Source organism: Triturus cristatus, chromosome 7 (assembly GCF_964204655.1).
Source record: "Triturus cristatus chromosome 7, aTriCri1.1, whole genome shotgun sequence".
Classification (NCBI taxonomy): Eukaryota; Metazoa; Chordata; class Amphibia; order Caudata; family Salamandridae; genus Triturus; species Triturus cristatus.
Window position 1 is genome coordinate 1,263,572,278 of NC_140590.1, and position 24,056 is coordinate 1,263,596,333.

The window sequence follows — 24,056 nt, forward strand, 5'->3', positions numbered from 1 at the left end:
TCTGTCGAATCAGCACATGCAGAATCAGAATGTGCTAGAGAGCCAGCCTTGTTATGTGCACATGTTGTGAAAGTGATGGTTTATTCTCTGCAGGACATGATACATTATTATGGTATACAGCATTTGCAGAATACATTGCTTGAAATTTCCATGGCCTCTTGCTGTTATATAGTTGAATATACGTAATTGACAACAATCCTTTAAATGAAGGAAGCCTGACGAAACCAAGCCTACAAAAGTTTATTTTGAGGAGCTGTCAGGATGACAAAATTACTTTGTCCATGAAGATCCAAGGATTTTTGCGCAAAAAACATACCGGACCCAGGTTGGAATGCCAAAAACGAGATATAAATGTGTGTGTGTAAGAAAAAGAACACTTCTCAATTCCTAGAAAGTAAGGAACTGTAAAAATAAAGAGCAAAAACTGTTACAGAAAAGAACAAGGGGAAACAAGTAAACAACAGGCTGCGGCAGTGGAGATTGAAATGAAGATAAGTTGGAACAAGCGGCCGTGGGGCTGCGAAAGTGATCGCGATCAAAAATCAGAGCGGCCACACAGCCGCCAAAGTGAAAGTAAACAGGGTCAAGCGCGGCGCGCGCGCACATGCATCGTAGCTCTAGACTGGCCTGGTAGCACTTTTTGGAGCCCTCTCAAAAAGTCTCGCCAGACCAGCGCATGCGCTGGGTCAGGCGAGACCTAAACATGGCAGTCCCAGCAGAGCAACTCTAGACCAACGAGCCATCACTGCCTTCCCTCCCATCAATACAGGTAACAAATTACGTCGTAGGCAAAAAATCATGGGGGCCTCAATTCAGCAACTGCTTGCAGCTTCCAAATTCCACAATCATATAGAGGTTGTGAAACAAAGCTGATACAGTTACGCAACTACATATTGCACAGGACGAAATGCAAACACACTAATGGCTCTAAGAGAGAAACATATGGAGAAAAAAAATCCCACCCCCGGTTCTGCAACCATTAGGGCTCAGCACAAAATGGACATTGTACGTCTTCACTTATGTAAGACTTTGGGCCTCGTGGCTCTCCAGCTTTTGAACAGACTTATAATTTATTTAAATTCAGCCCAATACAAGACTACTTACCAAACAACACCAAAGGCTCCATAGCCAATCGGTCGGTCAGGCTCAGGGTCCACCACAGCAGTTCTAGTATCGACTGGTCGAGCCGGCATACCCTGGTTTTGGATGGTTCCGGCCTGTGGTCCATGGTGATGATGGTTGACAAGCTGCTGCTGGTGCGAGCCAGACTGCACGGCTGTTGTGGTTGGTGAAGATGAAGTGGAAGCAGCCGCCAACACAGCTGCTCCATTGGGGCAATAAAACTTCTGCCCCAGACCAGCAGTCATTGGGGGCTGGATAAGACCCCCGAGGCTGCTGAATACACTGCCACTACACAGCTGGGCCCCAAGGGACCTGTTGGGGCCCTGGAAGGCCATCAGTGTCCAATGGGAGGAGATGGGGTTAAATGTAGCTGGTTGAAACCAGGACAGGAGTGGGAAAGGGTAATTAAGGCAAAGAAGAAGAACAAGCTGTCATGTTCTACATAAAAAAAGGAAGAATAGACGGCAGTACAGAGAATACTCCTGATGGGGAAACTATTGTACATATATTAAAATGCAAGATTTCAGTGGGTAAACAGATGGAAAATGAGAGGAGGAATTAGAAGAACACTTGAGGTAAAAAATCTGAATGAGCACAGTTTCAGAGAAAGGAATACCATGGCAATGGGGGAAACGTCAGAGACAAGGAAAGGTGTATACACAAATATACATGTGGGAACAATAGAGTGGAACTTAATGTGTGAAGAGGCAAGAACCTGAAAGGGCAGCAATAAATTGTTCAAACAATACAGTAGATGTGACAATGATGGAGTTTAAATTTGAGATGTGACAAAAAAACAATGAAGGGCAAACAGCCAATTGTGATTTAAGTGGGATCAACAAGTCAAGATTAACCAATGTATGATGGGTAACATAGGCATTCACCCGAGATGGAGAACCAGAAAAAAGGTAAATGAAGGTTCAAGTAGAGGGGACAAACACAGTATGAGGATCAATGAGGGACAGCTCAGGGTGGCAATAAGCCGATATATAAAGCACGAGGGGACAATAGGGGGCAGGGTCTCCAACGGCTGGTGTAACTTGTCATGTGGGACAACAGAAAGGGTAAATTAGCAAATATGGAGAAAATCAGCATGAGAGTGAAGATGGAGTGATGAGGATGTAAAATAATCTGCATATGCGAGGCAAAACAATATGGGGAGGGCAATTATGAGGGCAGGAAATGAAAGAAAAGCACCAAGGATGGCAACAAGTTGAATGTTACTTTATAAAGGGAAAAAATAAGTTAGGTAGCAATAACGTACAAGCAACTACAGGGTGATCAAAGATCAGAATATAGAAATAAGGAATAAATGTGAGTGTTGTAGGCAGCAAGTGGTCTAAAAAAACAAACCTGGCAATGGGTTTGTTAGAGCACCAGAAGGGTATGGATTCGATATTTGCCAATAACGTGGTAATCAAACGATGAAGGACAATATACTGGTTACATTTCTGCGCGAAACAATAAATAAATCAAAATAGTTTGAAAGAAGGTGAATAGACCAACACTGCAGAATAAATTGCTGAAATTCTCATATGGGGTAACGAATGGGAGAAACTGATCTATGAAAAGCAACGTATGGTGTATATTGTCCTATTGTGTTAGCGTGATGTAAAAAACAATAAGGAGGTAAATTACAAAAAGATGAGCAATACAAATAGGAAATTTTCCGAAGGACAACAAATGTGGGAAATTATAGGTGCAGAAGCAGTATGCTACTAAATAAGGGTCAAATATCGAATGAAATGTTTGAGGGGGCTCAGGATCCCCCAGGACTAAAACCTTTAAACGCAGAACTTAAACGAGCAGCAGAGGTGGGACAATAAACAATGCCAAGGACTGTCCCCACTCTTCCTCTCTCACAATGGGTGCCACGGCCCCTTTAAGGCCCCACGGCCGTTGCTGGCCCCTCATACCCTGGACCCCGGAAGCGGTGGCCGTCTGCAGCTTGGGACAGGGTTAAGCGTGAGAGAGCACAGAGTGAGCTGCAACCCGTCGCCTGCTACCGAGGCGGCTGTTGCAAGATCGCTAGAAGCTCGGTAGGGCCCTCTCCGTTCTTCCTCTCCACCTCCTCCCCGCCCCGGGCCCCCTCTGTTCTTCTGTCTAGTGGGATCATTCTGCGCATGTTCTATGAGGCAGCCATCTTAACGTCAGGAGCAAGGTTCGTTGCTACTAAAGGGCGTTCTAAGAACGTCGATCTACAGAATGCCTGTTTCCGAGATGGCCACCGCAGTAGTTTAGGTCCGCCCATAAAGCGTTTTTAGAGGAAACCCATTGATCAAAGCAAAACATGGACATTCGACAGCGAAAAACGTTTCCATTTCTGAATTTATGCTTTTAAGTTGAGTCCTGGTGAAAGCGGCAAAGAAGGCTACATATTGCATTTTTTGAAAGCACATGTGCATTGTATTATTTGTGTACTTAGATACAGAAAAGAAATCATTAAAATATTTCATTTTGCTACATTTTGCACATATTAACTTTTTCTCAAAACGAAGGGAATGGTAAACATTTGAAGAAAAAGCCGTCCAAGAAATGGAAATTCCGACTACCGTAAGTATTGCTTTAGTGATATTTTGTAAGACATGAATAACGTCATTCGGACATGTCCTCTACACCAGTGTTAGTTTGAGATTCATGGCCGAGTCGAAGCAAGCTGTACGCTTAGCAGTATTCTAAAATACAGCCGCCGCCATTAAGTATGCAACAAACCATAATTTCCAGTATAAAGGTCATTTTTGTTTATTTACTTTTTCAGAAAAAAAGCGATAAGAAAAGTAAGTTTAAATGAATAGGCTGTGTACTACAAATACTTACAGAGTAAAGTAAGTTGCTCTATCTTAAAAATAATTTTACGTGTTTGGAGGAGAGCAGTCAGAGCACCCGACAAACCAGCAATGGGTTGTCGACCTCCACCCTCTTAACAACTGCGAGACCTATTGCATTGCGAATGCTTGTTATTTTTTACGGTCACATACTTGGGGAGTACTGACAGCCATTTTGGATTCCATCGTTACCGTTTCCAAAATATAGTCATTTGAGAACGAGTCATATCAGGTCACCGAAAAGTGAGGAGGCCATGTTGGAAGTAATCGAGATGTCCTAGGAAAATAAGGAGCCATCTTGAAGTGGAGCGATAACAACCTTTAGGTTAAAATGTATTGCATATATGCCAACTCAGGAAGAAGTTAGACTCAGGAATGAGATTTTGGAAAATTAAATCCGATGAATGTATTTTCCCCACGGACCTGCCTTGAAGTGGGAACACGTTTAGGTATGAGAAAGCTAAAAATAAAACTCTTTGTGGCTTTAAAAATCAGGAGCCTACTGCCTGAATCAGGTGTCCTGTTAGGTATGTTATTCATAGCTGGTAAGTATTTCTGGTCCGTATTCCAGTGCAGGTTTTTTAGGTCTCGCCTGACCCAGCACATGCGCTGGTCTGGCAAGACTTTTTGTGAGGGCTCCAAAAAGTGCTACCAGGCCAGCCTAGAGCTACAGTGCATGTGCGCGGGCGCGCGCGACGCACTTTACCGCGATTACTTTCACGGCCGCTTTGATGTTTGATCGTGATCGCGATCACTTTCGCGGCCGTAATAGGTCTCGTTTTTTGGACCTTATAAGTATTTAGTTATGCAACTGTTGCAGGGCTAAACACTTATAAGGTCCCAAAGGCGAGACCTATTGGCTATGCCAATGCTTGTTTAAATTTGAATTCAGGGACTTGTAGTAGTCCTGTTTTATAATGGAATAAACAAGATTACAAGTCCCAGAATTCAAATAAAAAACTGGACTGCCTATCACGAATAGGCCAAGGAATCCTGGCAGAGCTGGTTATTGGGCTTTATAAGTAATCTCATTAGCTTTCATAAAGCAATCACAGGTTTTCTGGTCCACTAGTAAGTAGCAGATCGATTCCTCGACTTTTCTTTGAAATCTGGTAAATTTAATCCTGTTTATCCCGTTATTACATCAAGCATAGATGCCAAGTTTCCCAGGTCCCTACGCGACTAGTTAGGCAAGTCCTGTTTTTCTTTTTGTTTGTCTTAGTGTGAGCAACAGTCTGTAAATTTTACGGACCGTCTGTAATTTGGACCTCACGTCGGTTGTCCGTCACAATCCCTTTTACGGACGCCTTTTGTCCGTAATTTTGGGCCTTGCAGGGAGCAGAGCTGTTCCGCTGTGAGATGCCCAGCTCCCTGATGGGGCTGCATCACACCCATCCTCTGAGCACAAGAGCTGCCCCACCCACCCATGGTCATTCCTGTATGCGGCTGATTGTCACATACAGAATGACAATGAGCCCATTTGGGCTGTTATAGCTTGTGGTGGGCCTACTCCTGCCTCGGTCTAGGGCAGGGTACTCTGTTAGGGTTAGATGGAAGAAATGTACAAAACAAATGTACAAAAAAGTCCATGCTGCTATGTGCCAGTTCATGAAAAGAAGCTGGCGAAAGAACTGAAAAAGAAGAGGTTATAGTTCTTTCACAGTCTCATCATTTCAGAGCTGAAGCATTTTTAATAATATATACAATGAAGCCACAGTTGCTTCTATTTTATTTTATTTAATGCAACTAACATCTGTTGACAAAGCCAGTAGTAATGGCTTGCTGTAGGTCTAATGTTACTGGATGCAATGATAGAAACAGCAAAATACCAGTCGGGCGGCACATTATGCTCAGCACATATTTTTAGCTAAGGTGTTTTAAGCCACACCCTTAATTGCATGAGACAGGCCACTTGGAGAGACTCACTTAAAGTCCTGAAAACAACCCCATGTCACAGTCACCTCATGTCCTGTGCATCGTGCATGACTCATGACTTCCAAGTTTTCGGATTGCCTATGTGCAGGGGCATAGTGAAACCACCCCACCCCTTGCTTTAGGAACTACAGCAAGGGTGACGTTCTTGATGTGCCTCTTCTGTCTGCAACTCAGTAGACAAAGGTTCATCTCATAATTAATGTGAAAAGTTGGGTGAGTGAGAAAGTAAAGGAATGGGTAAATGGCTGGATGGATTAGTGAAAGGATAAATGGATGGATAATGAGAGGAAGGATGGATGAAGGTAAATGGATGTATTGATGGAAGAGTAGATGGATGGGTAAAGGGTGGATGGATCAGTGAAAGGATGGATGGATGAGTGAAAGGGTCGATGATGGGCGAGAGAAAGCGTGGATGGATGAGAGAAATGATGGATGGATGAATTGATAAGTGAAAGGGTGAATGGATGGATGAGTGACAGGGTGGATGTAAGAAAGAACGAGTGAGTGACAGGGAGGGTAGATGGACAAAAGGATGGATAGATGAGTGAAAGGATGGATGAGAGAAAGGAGAGATGGATGAGTGAAATGATGGATGAGTGATAGGGTCAGTGGATTTATTCATGAGTGGGTGAGTAAATGATGAGTGGGTGAAGGGTGGATGCAAGGATGGGTGGCTAAGTGAAAGGGGAATGTAGGGAGAAAGGATGGATGGCTGTATAAATGAGTGAAAGCATGGATGAATGAGTGGGAGAATAGGTGGGCGAATTGGTGCATGGATGAGTGAAAAGAAGAATGTAAAGATGGATGATTGAAAGAATGCATACATGAGTGAAAGGGAGGGTGGAGTTCTGGAAGAAAGGACGGATGGGTGAAAGGTTAAATGGGTGGACGGATGATTGAATGGGTGGATAGATGAGTAAGGGAAAGGATGGCTGGGTGGGTGAAAGGGTAAATGGGTGGAAGAGTGGATGGATGAGTGAAAGGGTGATTGAGTGGACGGATGAGTGATTGGGTGGATGGGTGAAAGGTAAATGGTTGGATGGATGAGTGAAAGGATGGATTGGGTGAAAGGGTGGATAATGGATGGATGAGTAAAAGGGAAGATGGAGGGATGGATGAGTGAAATGATGGATTGAGGGATAGATGATGGATAGGTGTGCAAATGGTTGAATAGATTTGAATATGAATGGGCACACAGATGGAAGGACAGAATGATTGGTGAAAGACTGAATGATGGATGAAAAAGAAGAATGGATGACAATATAAATGTGAAATGGTGGATATCAGGGGTTTGATGGAAGGATGAATGGCTAGATCCTTAGACAAGAGAGCTCTTCTGAGGAGGGTTGTGATGACTTACTTTGCTTTCTTTGTGCCATAAGAGCTTTAGTTCAAAGTGGGAGGTATTTAATTTTCTGGCTACTCCGTCGCCTATGTGTGACTTTTCTGTATTTGCCGTGTACCTATGTGTGGGACCTATACATCATGCATATGACATTCTGAGTGACACCCAACTGCTACTTGAATTTTACACTAGTAATTGTAAATGTTTTCATGTTTTGTTTTAGGTGTAAGGTTTTAGGGAGAGCCTCATAGTGCCATGAGCTGTGCTTGAGATGTATATTGTGTTCGTAGTAATAGGCAAGGCGTAAAAAATTAACTATGTAATAGTGTATCGACAATGCCTTCTTTAAGAAAGCTGCATGGAAAAGCACCTTCGTGACTTCCATCAGCTAGTGCAGCTCTCTTCGAAGCCCCCATAAGCAAAGTTAGATTCCATATTTTAAGTTCCACTTGCTGAAACACCCATAATGCGTTCCCTATAGTGGGTTCATCACAGCAATCCTCCCTTTAGTTCACCTATGCGTGCAGCTTTACATCTTACAATGGCACTCATATATGAGATGCTGGTAACAAAGTTTATCTGAGCAGATCTTCCTTACCACTTCTCTCACCAAACATAACTGCTCAGGACCATGAGTTGTAAACAAAATACCAGACTGGACAACCCAGTGCAGTAACTATATGAATAGATTATCACATGAAATACTACAAAAAGACCTGCACATTTGCTCAAAGCTGCGCGCATACCGAAAAACTGTGAAGTGCACGATTGTCTCAACCTAATATAAACTTATTTTGACTTGTACTTAGTGGTTGTCTATTTACTTACTTTTATATTATCGTGCAACTTCCTCTGATGTGTCTGTAAAACATACCTTTTATCAAGAAGTTTTGTCCTGAATTTTGACCTTCTGCCCTGAAGTTTTGTCCTGAAATTTGACCCATTGTCCTGAATTTTTACACTTACCATCCTTAATTTGCACCCATGCCAGTTGGTCACCCTAGTTTGTCTTATTTAACCCAGTGTAAAACCAGGACTTAAAGGCCTAGAACTTTGAAGAAAAAGAATGGGACTGGACTAACTAGTCACTCATGGGCCTGGGAAAAAAGGCAGCTAAGATTAAAGACTGCAAGTACCATAGCCCAAAGTAAAAAACAGAACTGTGGTTCCGAAGTAAGAGAATAAGGCACCTTGGGTTTGCAAAAACATTACACTTTTTTTCAGACCCGCCCAAAAGTCACATATCACTTGCTTAATAAACATATACATTTTCCTGCAATTAGAGTTGCCATCTTTTCTTTTTTATCAGCATGGCAAGTATTTTCAAGTCCAGGCCAATAACATTATTGGGAATAGCATTGAAATCCAGTATTTTTTGCCTTTTGAAACTCAAACCTAAAACACCAAACACATATGGTTAACAAAACAGCTATATTCTTTCAGAATGATTTTTAGAGCAGGCAGAGGGATAATTGCCATGTTACAAAACAATCCTGACAATTTTACACAAACTCTTTTTTCTTTTTATCTACCAGCTCTTGGCTTTGTAGAACGGCAAAATGTAAACAAATGGCTGGTATTTGTTTTGAAGAAGAGTGGCTACCCTACCCACAATCAGACATGCCAACAGACCAAATTTTTAAGCCTAAAAAAATGACTTTATGTTAGCTCTCTCCCACCTAAAATTGGCATACTTGTAAAGGACCTCTAATTAGTGGGGTATATATTTAGAAGTCATAACCACTGTAAACCAGCTGGAGCCGGAATCCCATTCCAGTAGTTGTGTTATAGTGTCCATCTCACTACAACTCATAGCCCACCACCACAACAAAACTAATAACCTGTTTTGCGCTTTTAACAGGACACAACAGCTCTCACTTCAAATGTATATGTCCATAGCCACGGTCCAATAGGAACCAGGAGTCCTGTTTAAAAGGACCCGTGACAATCCAGTAGTCACAATCGCTACGCGGGTTGAAAAGTAGAGTCATTTTCATGCACCATGACTGAGACTGTAAAAGTAATATGAGGCCACTGTAGTGTAACAAAATAAAGCTACCTCCCCCGACATGAGGTATTTGTGCATCGTGCCACAGGGGGAGCGTCTTACCTTCAGAGTCTCATAACGCCACATCGTGGACGCTGTAACACAACTACTGTAACGGGATTCCAGCTCCAGTTGGTTTACAGTAGTTATGACTTCTAAATATAGACCCCATTAATCAGAGGTCCTTTACAAATACGCTTTAGTAAGAGTTCGTTACACTTAGAAACTGGGCCATATACGTGAATAGCCAAACATGGTGTCAAACTAGTAACAAGCACTCTTACCTGTTGGGTGCCTTTTTGGAGTTTGCAGAGACGCTATGTGTCAGACTTCCCAAATCCCTACAGAACAACCCGTGTTTATAAAATACCCACTAGGCTATACGATAAGGCTAGGGAGGAGGGCTGGATTCTGGATGCTTCCGTGTTCCTGTTGTCGACCTGCGAGGCAACAAGGGCGGAGTAGTATTAATTTGTAGTGCTGGTTTTCTATCACTTACACAATTCTGCTCTACCAACTATGTTTCTAATATTGTGTAGTGTAACTGTATGCGTTATCCTACCTGCGATATACAGGTGTGCTGCGTCACTTCCGTGTTGTCGAGTTATGGCTGAGATGAAGCAGTCCGCTGATGCGCTGCGTTGTCTTATGTTGGGATGTGATGAGATGATGTAGCAACCGTGTGTGAAGGGTTCTCTGCAGTGTTAAACAAATATACAAGTCACTCATTGAAATCACATTCAATAGTTTTTCTCTCTATTATTTCTCCAATGGTGCTTTTCACTTACTTGCATTCCTTCCAATAACTTTCACCATCGCTTGTGCTGTAAACAACAGAATTAAGAAATACACTATACACTGATATACATAGATTCCTTCAAAACGGAGACTTGAGTCTTTAAAGTTCAGTTCTTCAGTAGCGCTATTATTCTTCACTGTTCCCTTACTTCAAGAAACAATGTTTCCAAAAATTGTCTTAAAACTGTCAATAATAATGACGTTGAAGCTTTCTTGCATTGGGCGGCAAAAAATAATAACCAAATGTGTACTTAGCTTCTTTTGTTTCCTTGCAGGCGTGTTCCAGAAATCTCACCACGAAAATTCATTGAAGGAGAGAAGTCCGATGACAGGTAAGTTTTCCGAACCGGAATCAGGTGTTGTCTCCGCAACCAGCGGAAGGCTAAGCACCTTCTGGAACATGGGTGTGGCTATTTATAGATTTGCCACACCCAAGATGGCCACCGCACGCTAAACATAACGTGCGTCCAGCTTCAAAATTCCGGCTTCCTTGTTATTGTTCCTTTCCTTTGCCAAACACACACGAACCACTCCTGTTTCTTGTCGTAGGCAGTTTTGCTTGGTAAACATTGCCCTCAGTATCACCAAGATCACGCAAGCAGTCCCGCTTGGCAAGCATTGGTCACAACTCCATTAGGATTGCGTAACTTATACTACACTTGCCTTAAGAGCATCAAGTTTTGCTGGATCAAGTACAATACAGGTTATGTGCAATATAAAGACAGCACATGATATTGATTACGTAGTTTAAACATAAGCATATACATATCACATATGGAGTGCTGGTGCATGGGATAGGGGTGGGTTTTTATGAAGGGAGGACATAAAGGCTCGTAATGAGCAAGCCTCACGTTGATAGTGTGTGCGTGCTGGTGGAATCATGACAGTACTCCAGTCACAAAATCCCCCCTAAAGCCAGGGGTATTGGTTTTGGCTTATTTGGGTATCGTGAAATTTTTCACTATTTTTGGTGCATTCTGTAAATTAGCCAAAGGTTCCCAAGTTCGTTCCTCAGGACAATATCCCTTCCAGTCTACTAAATAATGTAGCTTTCCACGTATTCGTTTTGAATCTAAGACTGCCTTCTCTTCGAATTTAGGAATTCCATCAATCTCTACAGCGGGTGGAGGCTGCGTGATTTGGGTTTTGGAATTTAATGGTTTTACTAGTGACACATGGAACACAGGATGAAAACGAAATTTTGATGGTAATGCTAACTTTATACTGACAGGATTTATTATTGTTTCTATTGGGAATGGTCCAATAAAACGCGGACAGAATTTCTTATTACTCTTAATGTGCAGATTTTTGGTGGATAACCATACTTTTTCCCCAACAGACTAAACAGGTGGTGGGATGCGGTGTATATCAGCTGACCTTTTTTGACTCTCTTTTACTTTCGCTAGTTGGAATTGGGCTTGTTGTTGAATGGAAACCAAGGATTTCACATAAGCAAATGCAGATGGATTTTTTAAAGGAGTGATGTCCTGACTGGAAACATGCTTGGGATGATAGCCATATGCACAAAAGAATGGGGACAGTCCTATGGAAGAATGATCCAAATTATTATAAGCAAATTCTAAAGCCCAAACAATATCTGCCCATTCTTGGTCACACATAGTTAACATGAAACGCAGAAATTGTTCTATGGTCTGGTTTGTCCTTTCCATTAAACCATCAGTTTGCAGAAGGTAACTAGAGAAGGTGCAAACATCCATGTTTAACAATTTTCCTAAATTTTGCCAAAAATGGGAAATGAACTGAGAACCTCTATCTGAAATAATAACAGAGGAAAGTCCATGTAGTCTTACAATTTCTTTTAAGAAGACCTGAGTTAACTCTCTTGCAGATGGGAGTTTTTTCTAGGGTATAAAATGTGCCATACGAGTGAAATGGTCAATCACAGTTAAGATAGTAGTGAATCCTTGCTTTGTCTGAGGAAGCTCTACTATAAAATCAAGTGATATAGTATGCCATGGTTGAGGAGGCAGTGGCAAGGGTTTTATTAATCCACTGGGGCATGATGAACTGGTTTATTTTGTATGCAAATAGCAAAGGTGTCCTCATACACTTGGATGTCGTTAAACATGGAAGGCCACCAATATTGTCTTTTAATAGATTGATAAGGTTTCGTAATTGACGAACAGACAGTGCTTTTACAGAACGTAGGGTTTATAAATTACGATGATCGGTATAAATCGTAACAGGGTGATGAGCCCCCAATAAATAGTGTCGCCATTCTTCAAAGACAGCTTTTATAGCTAATAATTCTCTATCAGCTATGGCATAGTTTTGTTCTGTGGTTGATAATTTCCTTAAGTAGTATGCAATAGGATGCATTTGACCTTTATCTTTGAGTCTTTGCGACAAGATACCTCCTATGGCGAATTGAGAGGCATCAGCTTCCACGATGAAAGGAAGGGAAAGATCAGGGTGCATCAAAATTGGCGCTGAAGTGAATCCTCTTTTTAGTTCTTGAAAGGCTTGTTCAGCTAATGTGTTCCATTTGAATTTGGTATTTTTGCGTAATAATTTAGTAATTGGTGTTATAATTTGGGAAAAATTATGTATAAAGCGCCTATAAAAATTAGCAAACCCTAAAAAACTCTGAACCTGTTTAACAGATGAAGGGCTGGGCCAATTAAGTACCGCTTGAATTTTCTTTGGATCCATTTCAATTCCTGCGGGGCTAAGTATGTAACCTAAAAATACCACCTTAGTGGCATAAAATAAGCTTTTTTCTAATTTTACATACAAATAATGTTTTAAAAGCTATTGAAGAATAGCACGCACTTGTTGTACATGTTCTGCCATATTTTTGGAATATTTAAGGATGTCATCTATGTACACCACACAGCATATATCCAAGAAATCCCGCAATACTTCATTTATAAAAAACTGGAATGCCGCCGGAGCAATACATAGTCCAAAGGGCATCACTTGATATTCATAAAGACCAAATTTGGTCCGGAAAGCTGTTTTCCATTGATCACCCTCTCGAACTCTAACTAGGTGGTAGGCTCCACGTAAATCTAGTTTTGTATAAATGGTAGCGTCTTTGATTTGGTCTAACAATGTCGGAATTAATGGAAGAGGGTACCGATTTTTTAATGGTTACATTGTTCAATGCACGGTAATCGATACACAGGCGTAACTCCCCCCCTTTCTTGGGTATAAAAAACAGAGGTGATGAAACTGGAGATTTTGAATGGCGGATAAATCCGTTGGAAAGGTATTCATCAAGCTATTCTCGTAAGTGCTCATTCTCTTTCTCTGTGAGGGCGTAAATGCGACTGCACGGTAGTGTAGCCCCCGGAACCAAGTCAATGCGGCAGTCATAGTCCCTGTGTGGGGGTCGTGTTTGCCTTTTTTTTATCAAACACATCCAGTAGGTCTGAATATTCAGCAGGTAAACCCTCCAAGAGTAATATGCTTTTGAAATTTCTAGGGAAGTCATATCCTTGTACTTGATGTTCAATCAATCAAGCATTTGTAGAGCGCACTACTCACCCATGAGGGTCTCAAGGCGCTGGGGAGGGGAATGGTGCTGCTACTGCTCAAACAGCCACGTCTTGAGCTGCTTCCTGAAGGCGAGATGGTCCTGGGTCAGTCGTAGGTGGGTGGGGAGGGAGTTCCATGTTTTGGCCGCCAGGTAGAAGAAGGATCTTCCCCCGATGGTGGTTCTGGGAATCCGTGGGACGGTGGCGAGGGCGAGGCTGGTGGATCGGAGCTGGCGGGTGGATGTGTAGAACGTGAGGCGTTTGTTGAGGTATGTGGGGCCCATGTCGTGAAGAGCCTTGTGTGCGTGGGTGAGCATCCTGAATGTGATTCTCTTGCTGATGGGGAGCCAGTGCAGGTCTCTCAGGTGGGCAGGGATGTGGTTGCGCCGGGGGATGTTCAGGATGAGTCGTGCGGAGGCATTCTGTATGCGTTGAAGTTTTTTCTGTAGTTTGGCTGTGGTTCCCGCGTAGAGAGCGTTCCCGTAGTCCAGACGGCTGGTGACGAGGGCCTGGGTGACCGTCCTTCTGGTTTCCGTGGGGATCCACCGGAAGATCTTACGGAGCATGCGTAGGGTGTTAAAGCATGAAGACGAGATGGCGTTGACTTGCTTGGTCATCGTGAGGGAGGAGTCCAGGATGAACCCAGGTTGCGTGCTTGGTCTGTGGGGATGGGGGCGGTGCCCAGTGCCGGGGGCCACCAGGAGTCATCCCAGGCGGAGGGGGATGGTCCGAGGATGAGGACTTCTGTCTTGTCCGAGTTTAGCTTCAGACAGCTGAGCATCATCCATTCCGCGACGTCTTTCATTCCTTCCTGGAGGCTGGCTCTGGCGGTGGCGGGGTCGTTGGTGAGGGAGAGGATCAGCTGGGTGTCATCAGCATAGGAGATGATGTTGAGGTTGTGTTGGCGTGCGATGGCTGCGAGGGGGCTCTTGTAGACGTTGAAGAGGGTGGGGCTGAGCGAGGAGCCCTGGGGGACGCCGCAGATGATCTCCGTGGCTGCAGAGCGGAAGGGAGGGAGGCAGACTCTCTGAGTTCTGTCTGAGAGGAAGGATGTGATCCATTTCAGAGCTTCTCCTTTGATCCCGGCGTGGTGGAGGCGGGTTGTTAGGGTGCGGTGGCAGACTGTGTCGAAAGCTGCTGATAGGTCGAGGAGGATGAGGGCGGCGGTTTCCCCGTTGTCGAGCAGGGACCTGATGTCATCGGTGGCTGCGATGAGGGCGGTCTCCGTGCTGTGGTTTGCTCGGAAGCCGGACTGCGATGGGTCGAGGGAGCCGTTTGACTCGAGGAAGGCGGTCAGTTGCTTGTTGACGGTTTTCTCGATGACTTTAGCGGGGAAGGGGAGGAGCAAGATGGGGCGGAAGTTCTTGAGGTCCGTGGGGTCCGCGGTCGGTTTCTTCAGGAGGGTGCTGATCTCCGCGTGTTTCCAGGTCTCTGGGAAGGTGGCCGATGCGAAGGAGTTGTTGATGATGTTCCGGAGTTGGGGAGCGATGATGGAGTCGGCCTTGTTGAAGATGTGGTGTGGGCATGGGTCGGATGGGGAGCTGGAGTGGATGGTGTTCATCGTGTGGGCGGTGTCATCTGTGCTGACGGGGGTCCAGGTGCAGAGGGTGGTGGTGGTAGGGGGCGTAGGTTCTGTTGTTGGGTGCCTGGTTGGGTGCGTGGATTGGGCGCCGAAGCTGTTGTGTATGTCGGCGATCTTGTTGTGGAAGATTGAGGCGAGTGAGTCGCAGAGGTCTTGCGAGGGCGAGATGTCGTTGTTGTTGGCGCTGGGGTTGGAGAGTTACTTGACGATGCAGAAGAGTTCCTTGCTGTTGTGGGTGTTGTTGTCAAGTCGTTCTCTGAATGATGTCCTTTTGGTGGTGCGGATCAGCTGGTGGTGTTTGCGGATGGCGTTTTTTAGGGCTGTCATGTTTACTGTTGACTGGTTGTGGCGCCAGGTTTTCTCGAGGCTGCGGCAGGATTGCTTGGAGTTTTTGAGGTCGTTGGTGAACCACAAGGCTTTCTTGCTGCCGGGTCTGTTGGGAGGAATCTTCAGTGGAGCGAGGGTGTCTGCACAGTTGGTTAGCCACTGAGTGAGGTTGCGGGCTGCTTCATTGTGGTCCGTCGTGTTGGCGGGAGGGTTCTGGCTCAGTAAGGTGGTGAGCTGCTCGGTGGTGATCTTGCTCCAGCATCTCCGTGGGCCTTGTTGTGGGTGGTGGTGAGTCGTTGTTTTCCTGAAGTTGAAGTTGAAGTGGACGCAGCTGTGATCTGTCCAGTGTAGCCCGGTGGAGTGGCTGAAGAAGATGTGGTCGCTGGAGGAGAAGACTGGGTAAGTGTGTGGCCGGCGTAGTGGGTGGGGGTGTTCACCAGTTGTTTGAGTCCGAGGTTGGCTAGGTTGTCAAGCAGGGTGGTGGTGTTGCTGACATTGTTGTTTTCCAGGTGGAAGTTGAGGTCCCCTAGGAGGATGTAGTCGGGAGAGGTGAGTGCGAGTGGGCTGATGAAGTCTGCGATGGCTTCGCTGAATTGTGTGCGAGGTCCCAGGGGTCTGTAGATGAGGGTGCCTCTGAGGGTGGTCTTGGGGTCGGTGTGTATCTGGAAGTGAAGGTGCTCGGCGGCGGTGAGGCTGTCGTCGGAGGTGGTCGTGATGCGGATGGTGTTTCTGTGGACGATGGCGATGCCTCCTCCTGTTTGGTTGGTGCGGTCCCTGCGGGTGAACTTGTAGCTATCCGGGATGGCTATGGCGATGTCGGGGGCAGATGAGGCGTTCATCCAGGTTTCGGTGAGGAAGGCGACGTCCGGCGCTGTTGTGTCGAGGAGGTGCCAGAGTTCGATGGCGTGCTTGTGGACGGAGCGGGTGTTGAGCAGGAGGCACTTGAGGTGCTTGCGGCTGGTGCCTGCTCTGTCGGGTGTGGTGCTGGTCCTGAGGCAGGTGAATTTGCAGGCTTGGCAGGTGAAATGTAAATTTAAATTTGTAAATTTGATACTTGTATAGCGCACTACTCACCCGCAAGGGTCTCAAGGCGCTTGTACGAATACCGCTGCGGAACCCATCCTGGCTTTCCCTGTGAGGCATCCACTCCTGGGCACCCCCAAGGTGGAGGCCAGGCATCCTTTAGCGTTGTGGGGGCCGTTGTGGAGATTAAGCAGGCTATTGCCCAGAGTTGCAGAGTGGGACTCCATGATTGGAATAGGCACCGAGGCGAGAATTATCAGGTCTGTGGAATTTTTGAGCCCAAGGGGAATTGAACCCTGGTCCCGGGCTAGACCTCTGCATCAGGGTCTGCCGCTCTAATCATTGAGCCACACTTCTCCACCACAGGTGAAGGGTCCATGGGTGCGTTTCGGGGTGGCTCGTGGCAGGCGGGGGTCCGGCCGGTGTTGAGGGCGGTGGCGTCGTAGCACAGTCGGGTGGGCTGGCGTCGTAGAGGGCCAGGGGTCCTGGCGCTGGGCGCGGCCAGGCGCAGATGGGCTTGCCTTCGGCGCGCCAGTGGCGCACCCGCTGCGCGCGCGCACTGCACACGGCTGCTGCGCGCGCCCGCTGCACACGGCCGCTGCGCGGCCTCCATATGAGGGGTAGAGGGAGGGAGGAGCAGCTGGGAGGCGGGAGCGGGGCAGCCAATAGGGAACGAGGGGGCGGGGCCGCGGGGGAGCAAGCGGCGGGAAGGGTCACGGAAGGCAAGAGGGGGCAGGGGGGGAGGATAGTAGGCAGAAAATGAAGCAAAACGAGCGAGGGGTACAGAAAGGAACACGGGGCACAGCAACAGCAATCAGAGGGTCACGGACGGCGAGAGCAGAATGAAGCTAAAACGAACGAGGGGAACAGAAAACAAAACGGGGCACAGCACAGCTGTCAGAGGGTCAAGGAAGGCAGAAAAAAGAAGCACAGCGAAGAGGCAGACAGCAGTAGGCATGCAATGAGCGGCAGTAGTGGCACACAGGGGGTCTGCGCGGTGGCAGAGGGGGTGACCTGCCTGGTCACAGGGTCAAGGGTCGCTCCTCTCACCACCGCACGGCCTCCATATGAGGGGTAGAGGGAGGGAGGAGCAGCTGGGAGGCGGGAGCGGGGCAGCCAATAGGGAACGAGGAGGCGGGGCCGCGGGGGAGCAAGCGGCGGGAAGGGTCACGGAAGGCAAGAGGGGGCAGGGGGGGAGGATAGTAGGCAGAAAACGAAGCAAAACGAGCGAGGGGTACAGAAAGGAACACGGGGCACAGCAACAGCAATCAGAGGGTCACGGACGGCGAGAGCAGAATGAAGCTAAAACGAACGAGGGGAACAGAAAACAAAACGGGGCACAGCACAGCTGTCAGAGGGTCAAGGAAGGCAGAAAAAAGAAGCACAGCGAAGAGGCAGACAGCAGTAGGCATGCAATGAGCGGCAGTAGTGGCACACAGGGGGTCTGCGCGGTGGCAGAGGGGGTGACCTGCCTGTTCACAGGGTCAAGGGTCGCTCCTCTCACCACCGCGCGGCCTCCATATGAGGGGTAGAGGGAGGGAGGAGCAGCTGGGAGGCGGGAGCGGGGCAGCCAATAGGGAACGAGGAGGCGGGGCCGTGGGGGAGCGAGCGGCTGGAAGGGTCACGGAAGGCAAGAGGGGGCAGGGGGAGGAGGATAGTAGGTAGAAAACGAAGCAAAACGAGCGAGGGGTACAGAAAGGAACACGGGGCACAGCAACAGCAATCAGAGGGTCACGGAAGGCGAGAGCAGAATGAAGCTAAAACGAATGAGGGGAACAGAAAACAAAACGGGGCACAGCACAGCTGTCAGAGGGTCACGGAAGGCAGAAAAAAGAAGCACAGCGAAGAGGCAGACAGCAGTAGGCACGCAATGAGCGGCAGTAGTGGCACACAGGGGGTCTGCGCGGTGGCAGAGGGAGCGACCTGCCTGGTCTACTATTTGATGTGGAAGGCATGCATGTTGACAGTATTCTAAATGAAAAACTACGGTCTTTTGAACCCAATCTATTTTAGGGCTGTGTCGAACTAGCCATGGTACGCCTAATATGAGGTGAAACTGTGGTGCGTCAATAATGTCAAATGTGATGTGTTCAGTATGTTTTGTAGAACATGTCATAAGAAGAGTCTCTGTGTGTTGTTTTAGCAATCCAGATGTTAATTCTTTTCCGTCCACTGGTATAACTATTTCTGGCCTTTCCTTTTAAAGAGTTTGTAATCCTAGCTCTTGTAAAAACTGAGTATCTATGAAATTGCCTGTAACTCCTGAATCAATTAGAGCATCCACAGACCAAGACTGACTGTTGTTATGCAATGATCGTAACGCGATTTTCATACTAAGAAGATGAGCAGCGAGTTCTGGAGTTGTGGAGGCCAAACTGGTGTGTTCACTCGACAAATTGACCTCGTCTTTTGTCGAGTTCTCTAGTTTTCCGACTGATGAGTGAAAGCTACTTCACCCATTTTAGGTTTCATTTTGTTTGGTCTGTATGGACATTCTTTAACGAAATGTCCGGACTTACCACAATATAGACATTGATTAAATGTTCTCCTTTTCTCTTTTTCATCTTTAGTGAGGGGCCCCCTAACTGTTCCTATCTACATAGGTTCTCCCATGTCTTCTTTGGGAACTGACTCTCCTTTAGAGGTTGATTTTTCCTTGAATATAAACAGTTTATGTTCTGTTCGTCCGATGTGGTCTGCTCTCCCCGTCTCACTCTTTCATTCTAGTAAACAATGATTTAATTTTACAACTAAATCAATAAATTCCTCACATACCTCTGGGGTATCCAGGATATGAGTTACCATATCTTTTAAATCGTCCAGCAAACCTCTGTAGAAGAGTGCTACTCTTTTCTCTTCCGGCCACACTGCTTCAATTACTAGTCTATTAAAGCGCGAAATATAATGTAATAAATCAGAAGAGCCTTGCTTTAGATTCAAGAGCTCATGATCTGCGCTTTGCACAAACACGTGTTTTGCAAACAATTTTTTCATGGTGTTTTTAAATCGTCGGCGATCATAAAGGATGGGATCATCTCGTTCCACAAAGGGGACGGACCAAAGAGCTGAGTCTCCTCCTAGATATGACAGAATAAAAGATACCTTTGAGGAATCATCTGGGAATTCTGTATGTTTAGCTATGAAGTGCAAATGACATTGATTCATAAAGACAGTGAACTTAGAACTGTCCCCATAAAATAGTTCTGGTGATGCTAACGGAACTGTAATTGGAGTTACTATTTGAATTTGTGTTGCTGGCGATGAAGTACTATTATGCACAGTGTGCATAGTAGGCTGAAACACAGGAGGCCTCCAAATTGGTTTTGCCGAGGATCCCCAAGTGGTGGAACTAAGTGGTGCAGAGGCCTGCATATTTGCTTCTAACTCTGACATATCCTTTCTTAATGCAGCATTTTCTGCCTGAATATCCACTAGAATGGCAGCTATGTCATTCAATGATACTTGCGAAGTGGGGGCCATAGCGTCTGGGCGAACTGTTATCCGTGGTCTTAGCTGTCAAACTAGTAACAAGCACTCTTACCTGTTGGGTGCCTTCTTGGAGTTCGCAGAGACGCTATGTGCCAGACTTCCCAAATCCCTACCGAACAACCAGTGTTTATAAAATACCCACTAGGCTGTACGATAAAGCTAGGGAGGAGGGCTGGATTCTGAACGCTACTGTGTTCCTTTTGTCGACCTGTGAGGCAACAAGAGCGGAGTATAATTAATTTGGAGTGCTGGTTTTCTATCACTTACACGATACTGCTCTACCAACTATGTTTCTAATTTTGTGTAGTGTAACTGCATGCGTTATCCTACCTGCGATCTACAGGTGTGCTGCGTCACATCCGCGTTGTTGAGTGATGGCTGAGATGAAGCGGTCCGCTGATGTGCTGCGTTGTCTTATGTTGGGATGTGATGAGATGACGTAGCAACCACATGTGAAGGGTTCTCTGTAGTGGTATACAAGTCACTCTTTGAAATCACATTCAATAGATTTTCTCTTAGATTCCTTCAAAACGGAGACTTGAGTCTTTAAAGTTCAGTTCTTCAGTAGTGCTATGATTCTTCACTGTTCCCTTACTTCAAGAAACAATGTTTCCAAAAATTGTCTTAACACTGACAATAATAATGACGTTGAAGCTTTCTTGCGTTGGGCGCCAAAAAATAATGTGCACTTAGCTTCTTTTCTTTCCTTGCAGACGTGTTCCAGAAATCTCACCACGAAGATTCACTGAAGGAGAGAAGTCCGATGACAGGTATTTTTTCCGAACCGGAATCAAGTGTTGTCTCGGCAATCAGCAGAAGGCTAAGTGCCTTCTGGAACTTGGGCGTAGCTATTTATAGATTTGCCACACTCAAGATGGCCGCCGCACGCTAAACGTAACGTGCGTCTAGCGTCAAAATACCGGCTTCCTTGTTATTGTTCCTTTCCTAAACACCCACGAACCACTCCTGTTTCTTGTCGTAGGCAGTTTTGCTAGGTAAACATTGCCCTCAGTATCACCAAGATCCCGCAAGCAGTCCCGTTTGGCAAACACTGTTCACAACTCCATTAAGATTGCGTAACTTATACTACACTTGCCTTAAGAGCATCAAGTTTTGCTGGATCAAGTACAATACAGGTTATGTGCAATATAAAGACAATACACGATATTGATTACATAGTTTTAACATAAGCATTTACATATCACATATGGAGTGCTGGTGCTCGAGATAGGGGTGGGTTTTTATGAAGGGAGGACATAAAGACACATAATGAGCAAGCCTCACGGTGATAGTGAGTGCGTGCTGGTGGAATCATGACACATGGCTCATCCAGGAATTTACCATGTTGCTATACGGCTTACAGCAGACTTACGTAAGATTATGTCAGCTACATTACCCCAGGGTCAATGGAAGGGTTTTTGTGGGAAAGTTGATTTTTGAAGTTGACCGTATATTACTTTTGTATGCTTGTGTAGCTCTGATGCGCCCCGAAGGAACTGATGAAGGTTTAGCTATTCTGATATGCTAAAGATGGTAAGGAACAATGTAGTCTTTTCATGGGCACATAATTACATCACAATTGGTTTGCAGTGTTGGTGATGGACACAGGTGTTTTATAGAGACAGGACTGTTCATCACTATTGTGTTTGATTTGTGTCTTTATTTTGCAGAATCTTGTGGACCCCACCAGATGATGGTGCAACGAGGTTGTCCAATACCATGAAAGTATGGTCTTTTGGCTTTTCACTTTTTGAATTTCTTTATAAGCAGAGTAACATACATCTTTGGTCTTGAAGAATGACACAAACCTTTTCGTTTAATAAGGCAGAAACATGTTGACCACATTATAAAATAGGGGAACATCCATATCCCCATTTCACAAGCTTGCTTTTAATCCTATTCATTGGGGGTACCAGAATAAAATTTGTTTTGCCCACCAGGAGATAGTTTTAACCCACATATAACTTTGCACTCTGCCCCTCCCTCCCCATACTAAAAATAGCACTTGCAGTGTGTGTGACAACCCCCTGCTCCTCTCCTACAGGAGAGTAGTAGCCCACACTGGGTACCTTGCGGTCCCAGTGTGAAGAAGGGACCCTATGATGAAGCATGTCACCTTAAGGTGAGTGAGGGTTTTCGTCTTTACACAAAGTGCTTCCCTATCCCTCTCTTTTGCCCTTCCTCTTCTTCTTTTGACCATCTACTTAACATTGTGTGAGTTACATGTAGTGAAGTAGTACGTTTGGATTGGGCTAAATACTCCAATTAGGCCCTCCTTCGTGAGATACCACCCAATGGAATACCATTTGACAGCAGAGAAGGTGCTAGAGCCATCAGCCTACTCATTAGCTGAATCTTAAGACTCTCTCACTTAGTGCACACCATCTCCATTTCTAAACAGGCATCCATCCATTTCTTTTCCCCACTGACGCTTCTGCGTGAGAAAATGTGTCACCATTTGCAAACTTACTACTTTTTGAAGTAGAGTGAACTTTGTCAACACTCCTCTTACTCCACCATCGTCCATTTTCCACTCTATCCACATGTTTCGAAACTTTAATTATATTAGAATTAGGATAAAACTTTGAAGAGCCCACTTTGAAACCTGTAGGCCGCTTTATCCTCCACCAGAAAGTCCAACTTGACCTTCTTGAATCCATCATATCTCACATTGCTCCTTGTCTTTGCATCCTTTACCCTTTTGCTCACCGTACAAATGTTAGGGACCTTGAAATTCATACCAGTTCTTTCCAGAACCGAGCTAGGAGATAATTAACTCAAAGAGTAACGTCCTCTCAACAGCACAAAAGGTGTAATCCCAGCTTTGGACTGCGGCATATTATGAACATTCCAAAGTCTCTTGACAACTGCAGACTGAACATCCATCCCAGACGAAATTGCACATTATAGTTTCTTTCAAATGGGTGAATTACCATCTCTACCATTACATTGCCCTAGGAACTGTAAAGTGCAACAGTTAAATGTTTAACACTTAAAGTAGAAAGAAACATCTCCATCACCCGTGACTTGTACTCCGTTGTCAGCAATTTAAAAGTATGGGATCCCTTCCCTGTGAAAGAATTTCTAAAGTACATTAATCACTATCTTACTGTTTGGTTCCATAATAAACCTATGGTATACCAATTTGGTGTGATAGTTCACTATCACTAAGGCTTGTCTCAGATTCTCATTTAATATATACATTGGCCCTACAAAATCAAGTCATAATTTTTCTCAGGGTGACTCAGGAAACTCCACTCTTGGCAATGGAGCATTATGAGTTTGCAATGACTTTTCTGCCATACTGCATACATCACATCCAACCACAAATGCCTCTACTTCCACACCCATCCCTGGCCACTAGTAATACAAATGTAACCTTTGTTTTGGTCCAGTCATACCCACATGACCATGATGAGCACATGTTATCAGTCTGTTTTTCATCCTCATCAGTGGTATCAAAAGGTTTCCTCACAAAATCAGACCACCCTCAATGGTTAAGTCATCCTTGACTTGGTAAAACAATATCACTTCCCCTCATAAATTATTAGTTTTTGGCAACCCTTTTCTAATGTATTTCTTGAGTAAAGTTGACAAGCATCCTGGTTTACCAGCTCTTCCCATTCCTTCTGAGAAATAATCCCTTCTGCAAATATCCACCTTCAATCAAAACAACTACACCCTCAACTTCTTTAGGTAAATCACATTGAGCGCTTTGATAGCTGGGCAGCATGAAAGAAAATCTGCCCTGGAGTTCTTACCTTTTGGGATGTGACTCATTCTAAAATGAAACTCTTGTATTTTTTCACAACAACCCTGCTAACCATGAACTGGTCTTATTAAAATTCCCATCACTCAAGAATTAGACTAAATGTTTATGGTCAGTTACCAACAAGAAATCTCTACCCCACATATAAGTATAAAAGTGACTGGTGAGCCATGCTGGGATTTTTGAGCTCATAGTAAGTGTACCTCGCTCAGAAACTGGAGCTCTCATGTGGTTCAAGAGCCTCCAGAAGCGCCAGTACCCTTTTGCTCAAACCACAAAAATTAAAGAAAAGAA

General features: G+C 45.2%; 1 protein-coding gene and 1 long non-coding RNA gene across 2 annotated transcripts in view; one reads left to right on the plus strand and one right to left on the minus strand.

Moving 5' to 3' along the window:
• Window positions 1–3,259, minus strand: part of LOC146811781 (serine/threonine-protein kinase NLK2-like) — a 312,019-nt gene extending 308,760 nt beyond the window's left edge. The window contains exon 1 of the mRNA XM_085618770.1: window positions 1,105–3,259. Within this exon, the coding sequence (XP_085474896.1) occupies window positions 1,105–1,457 (353 nt within the window). The 5' untranslated portion in view covers window positions 1,458–3,259. The remainder of the gene's footprint in view (window positions 1–1,104) is intronic.
• On the plus strand, window positions 708–20,748 carry LOC146811782 (uncharacterized). Its single transcript, XR_014966778.1, has 3 exons — window positions 708–769; window positions 10,348–10,404; window positions 20,707–20,748. It is a non-coding gene; the product is annotated as an uncharacterized LOC146811782 (long non-coding RNA).
• Window positions 20,749–24,056: the final 3,308 nt, after the last annotated feature.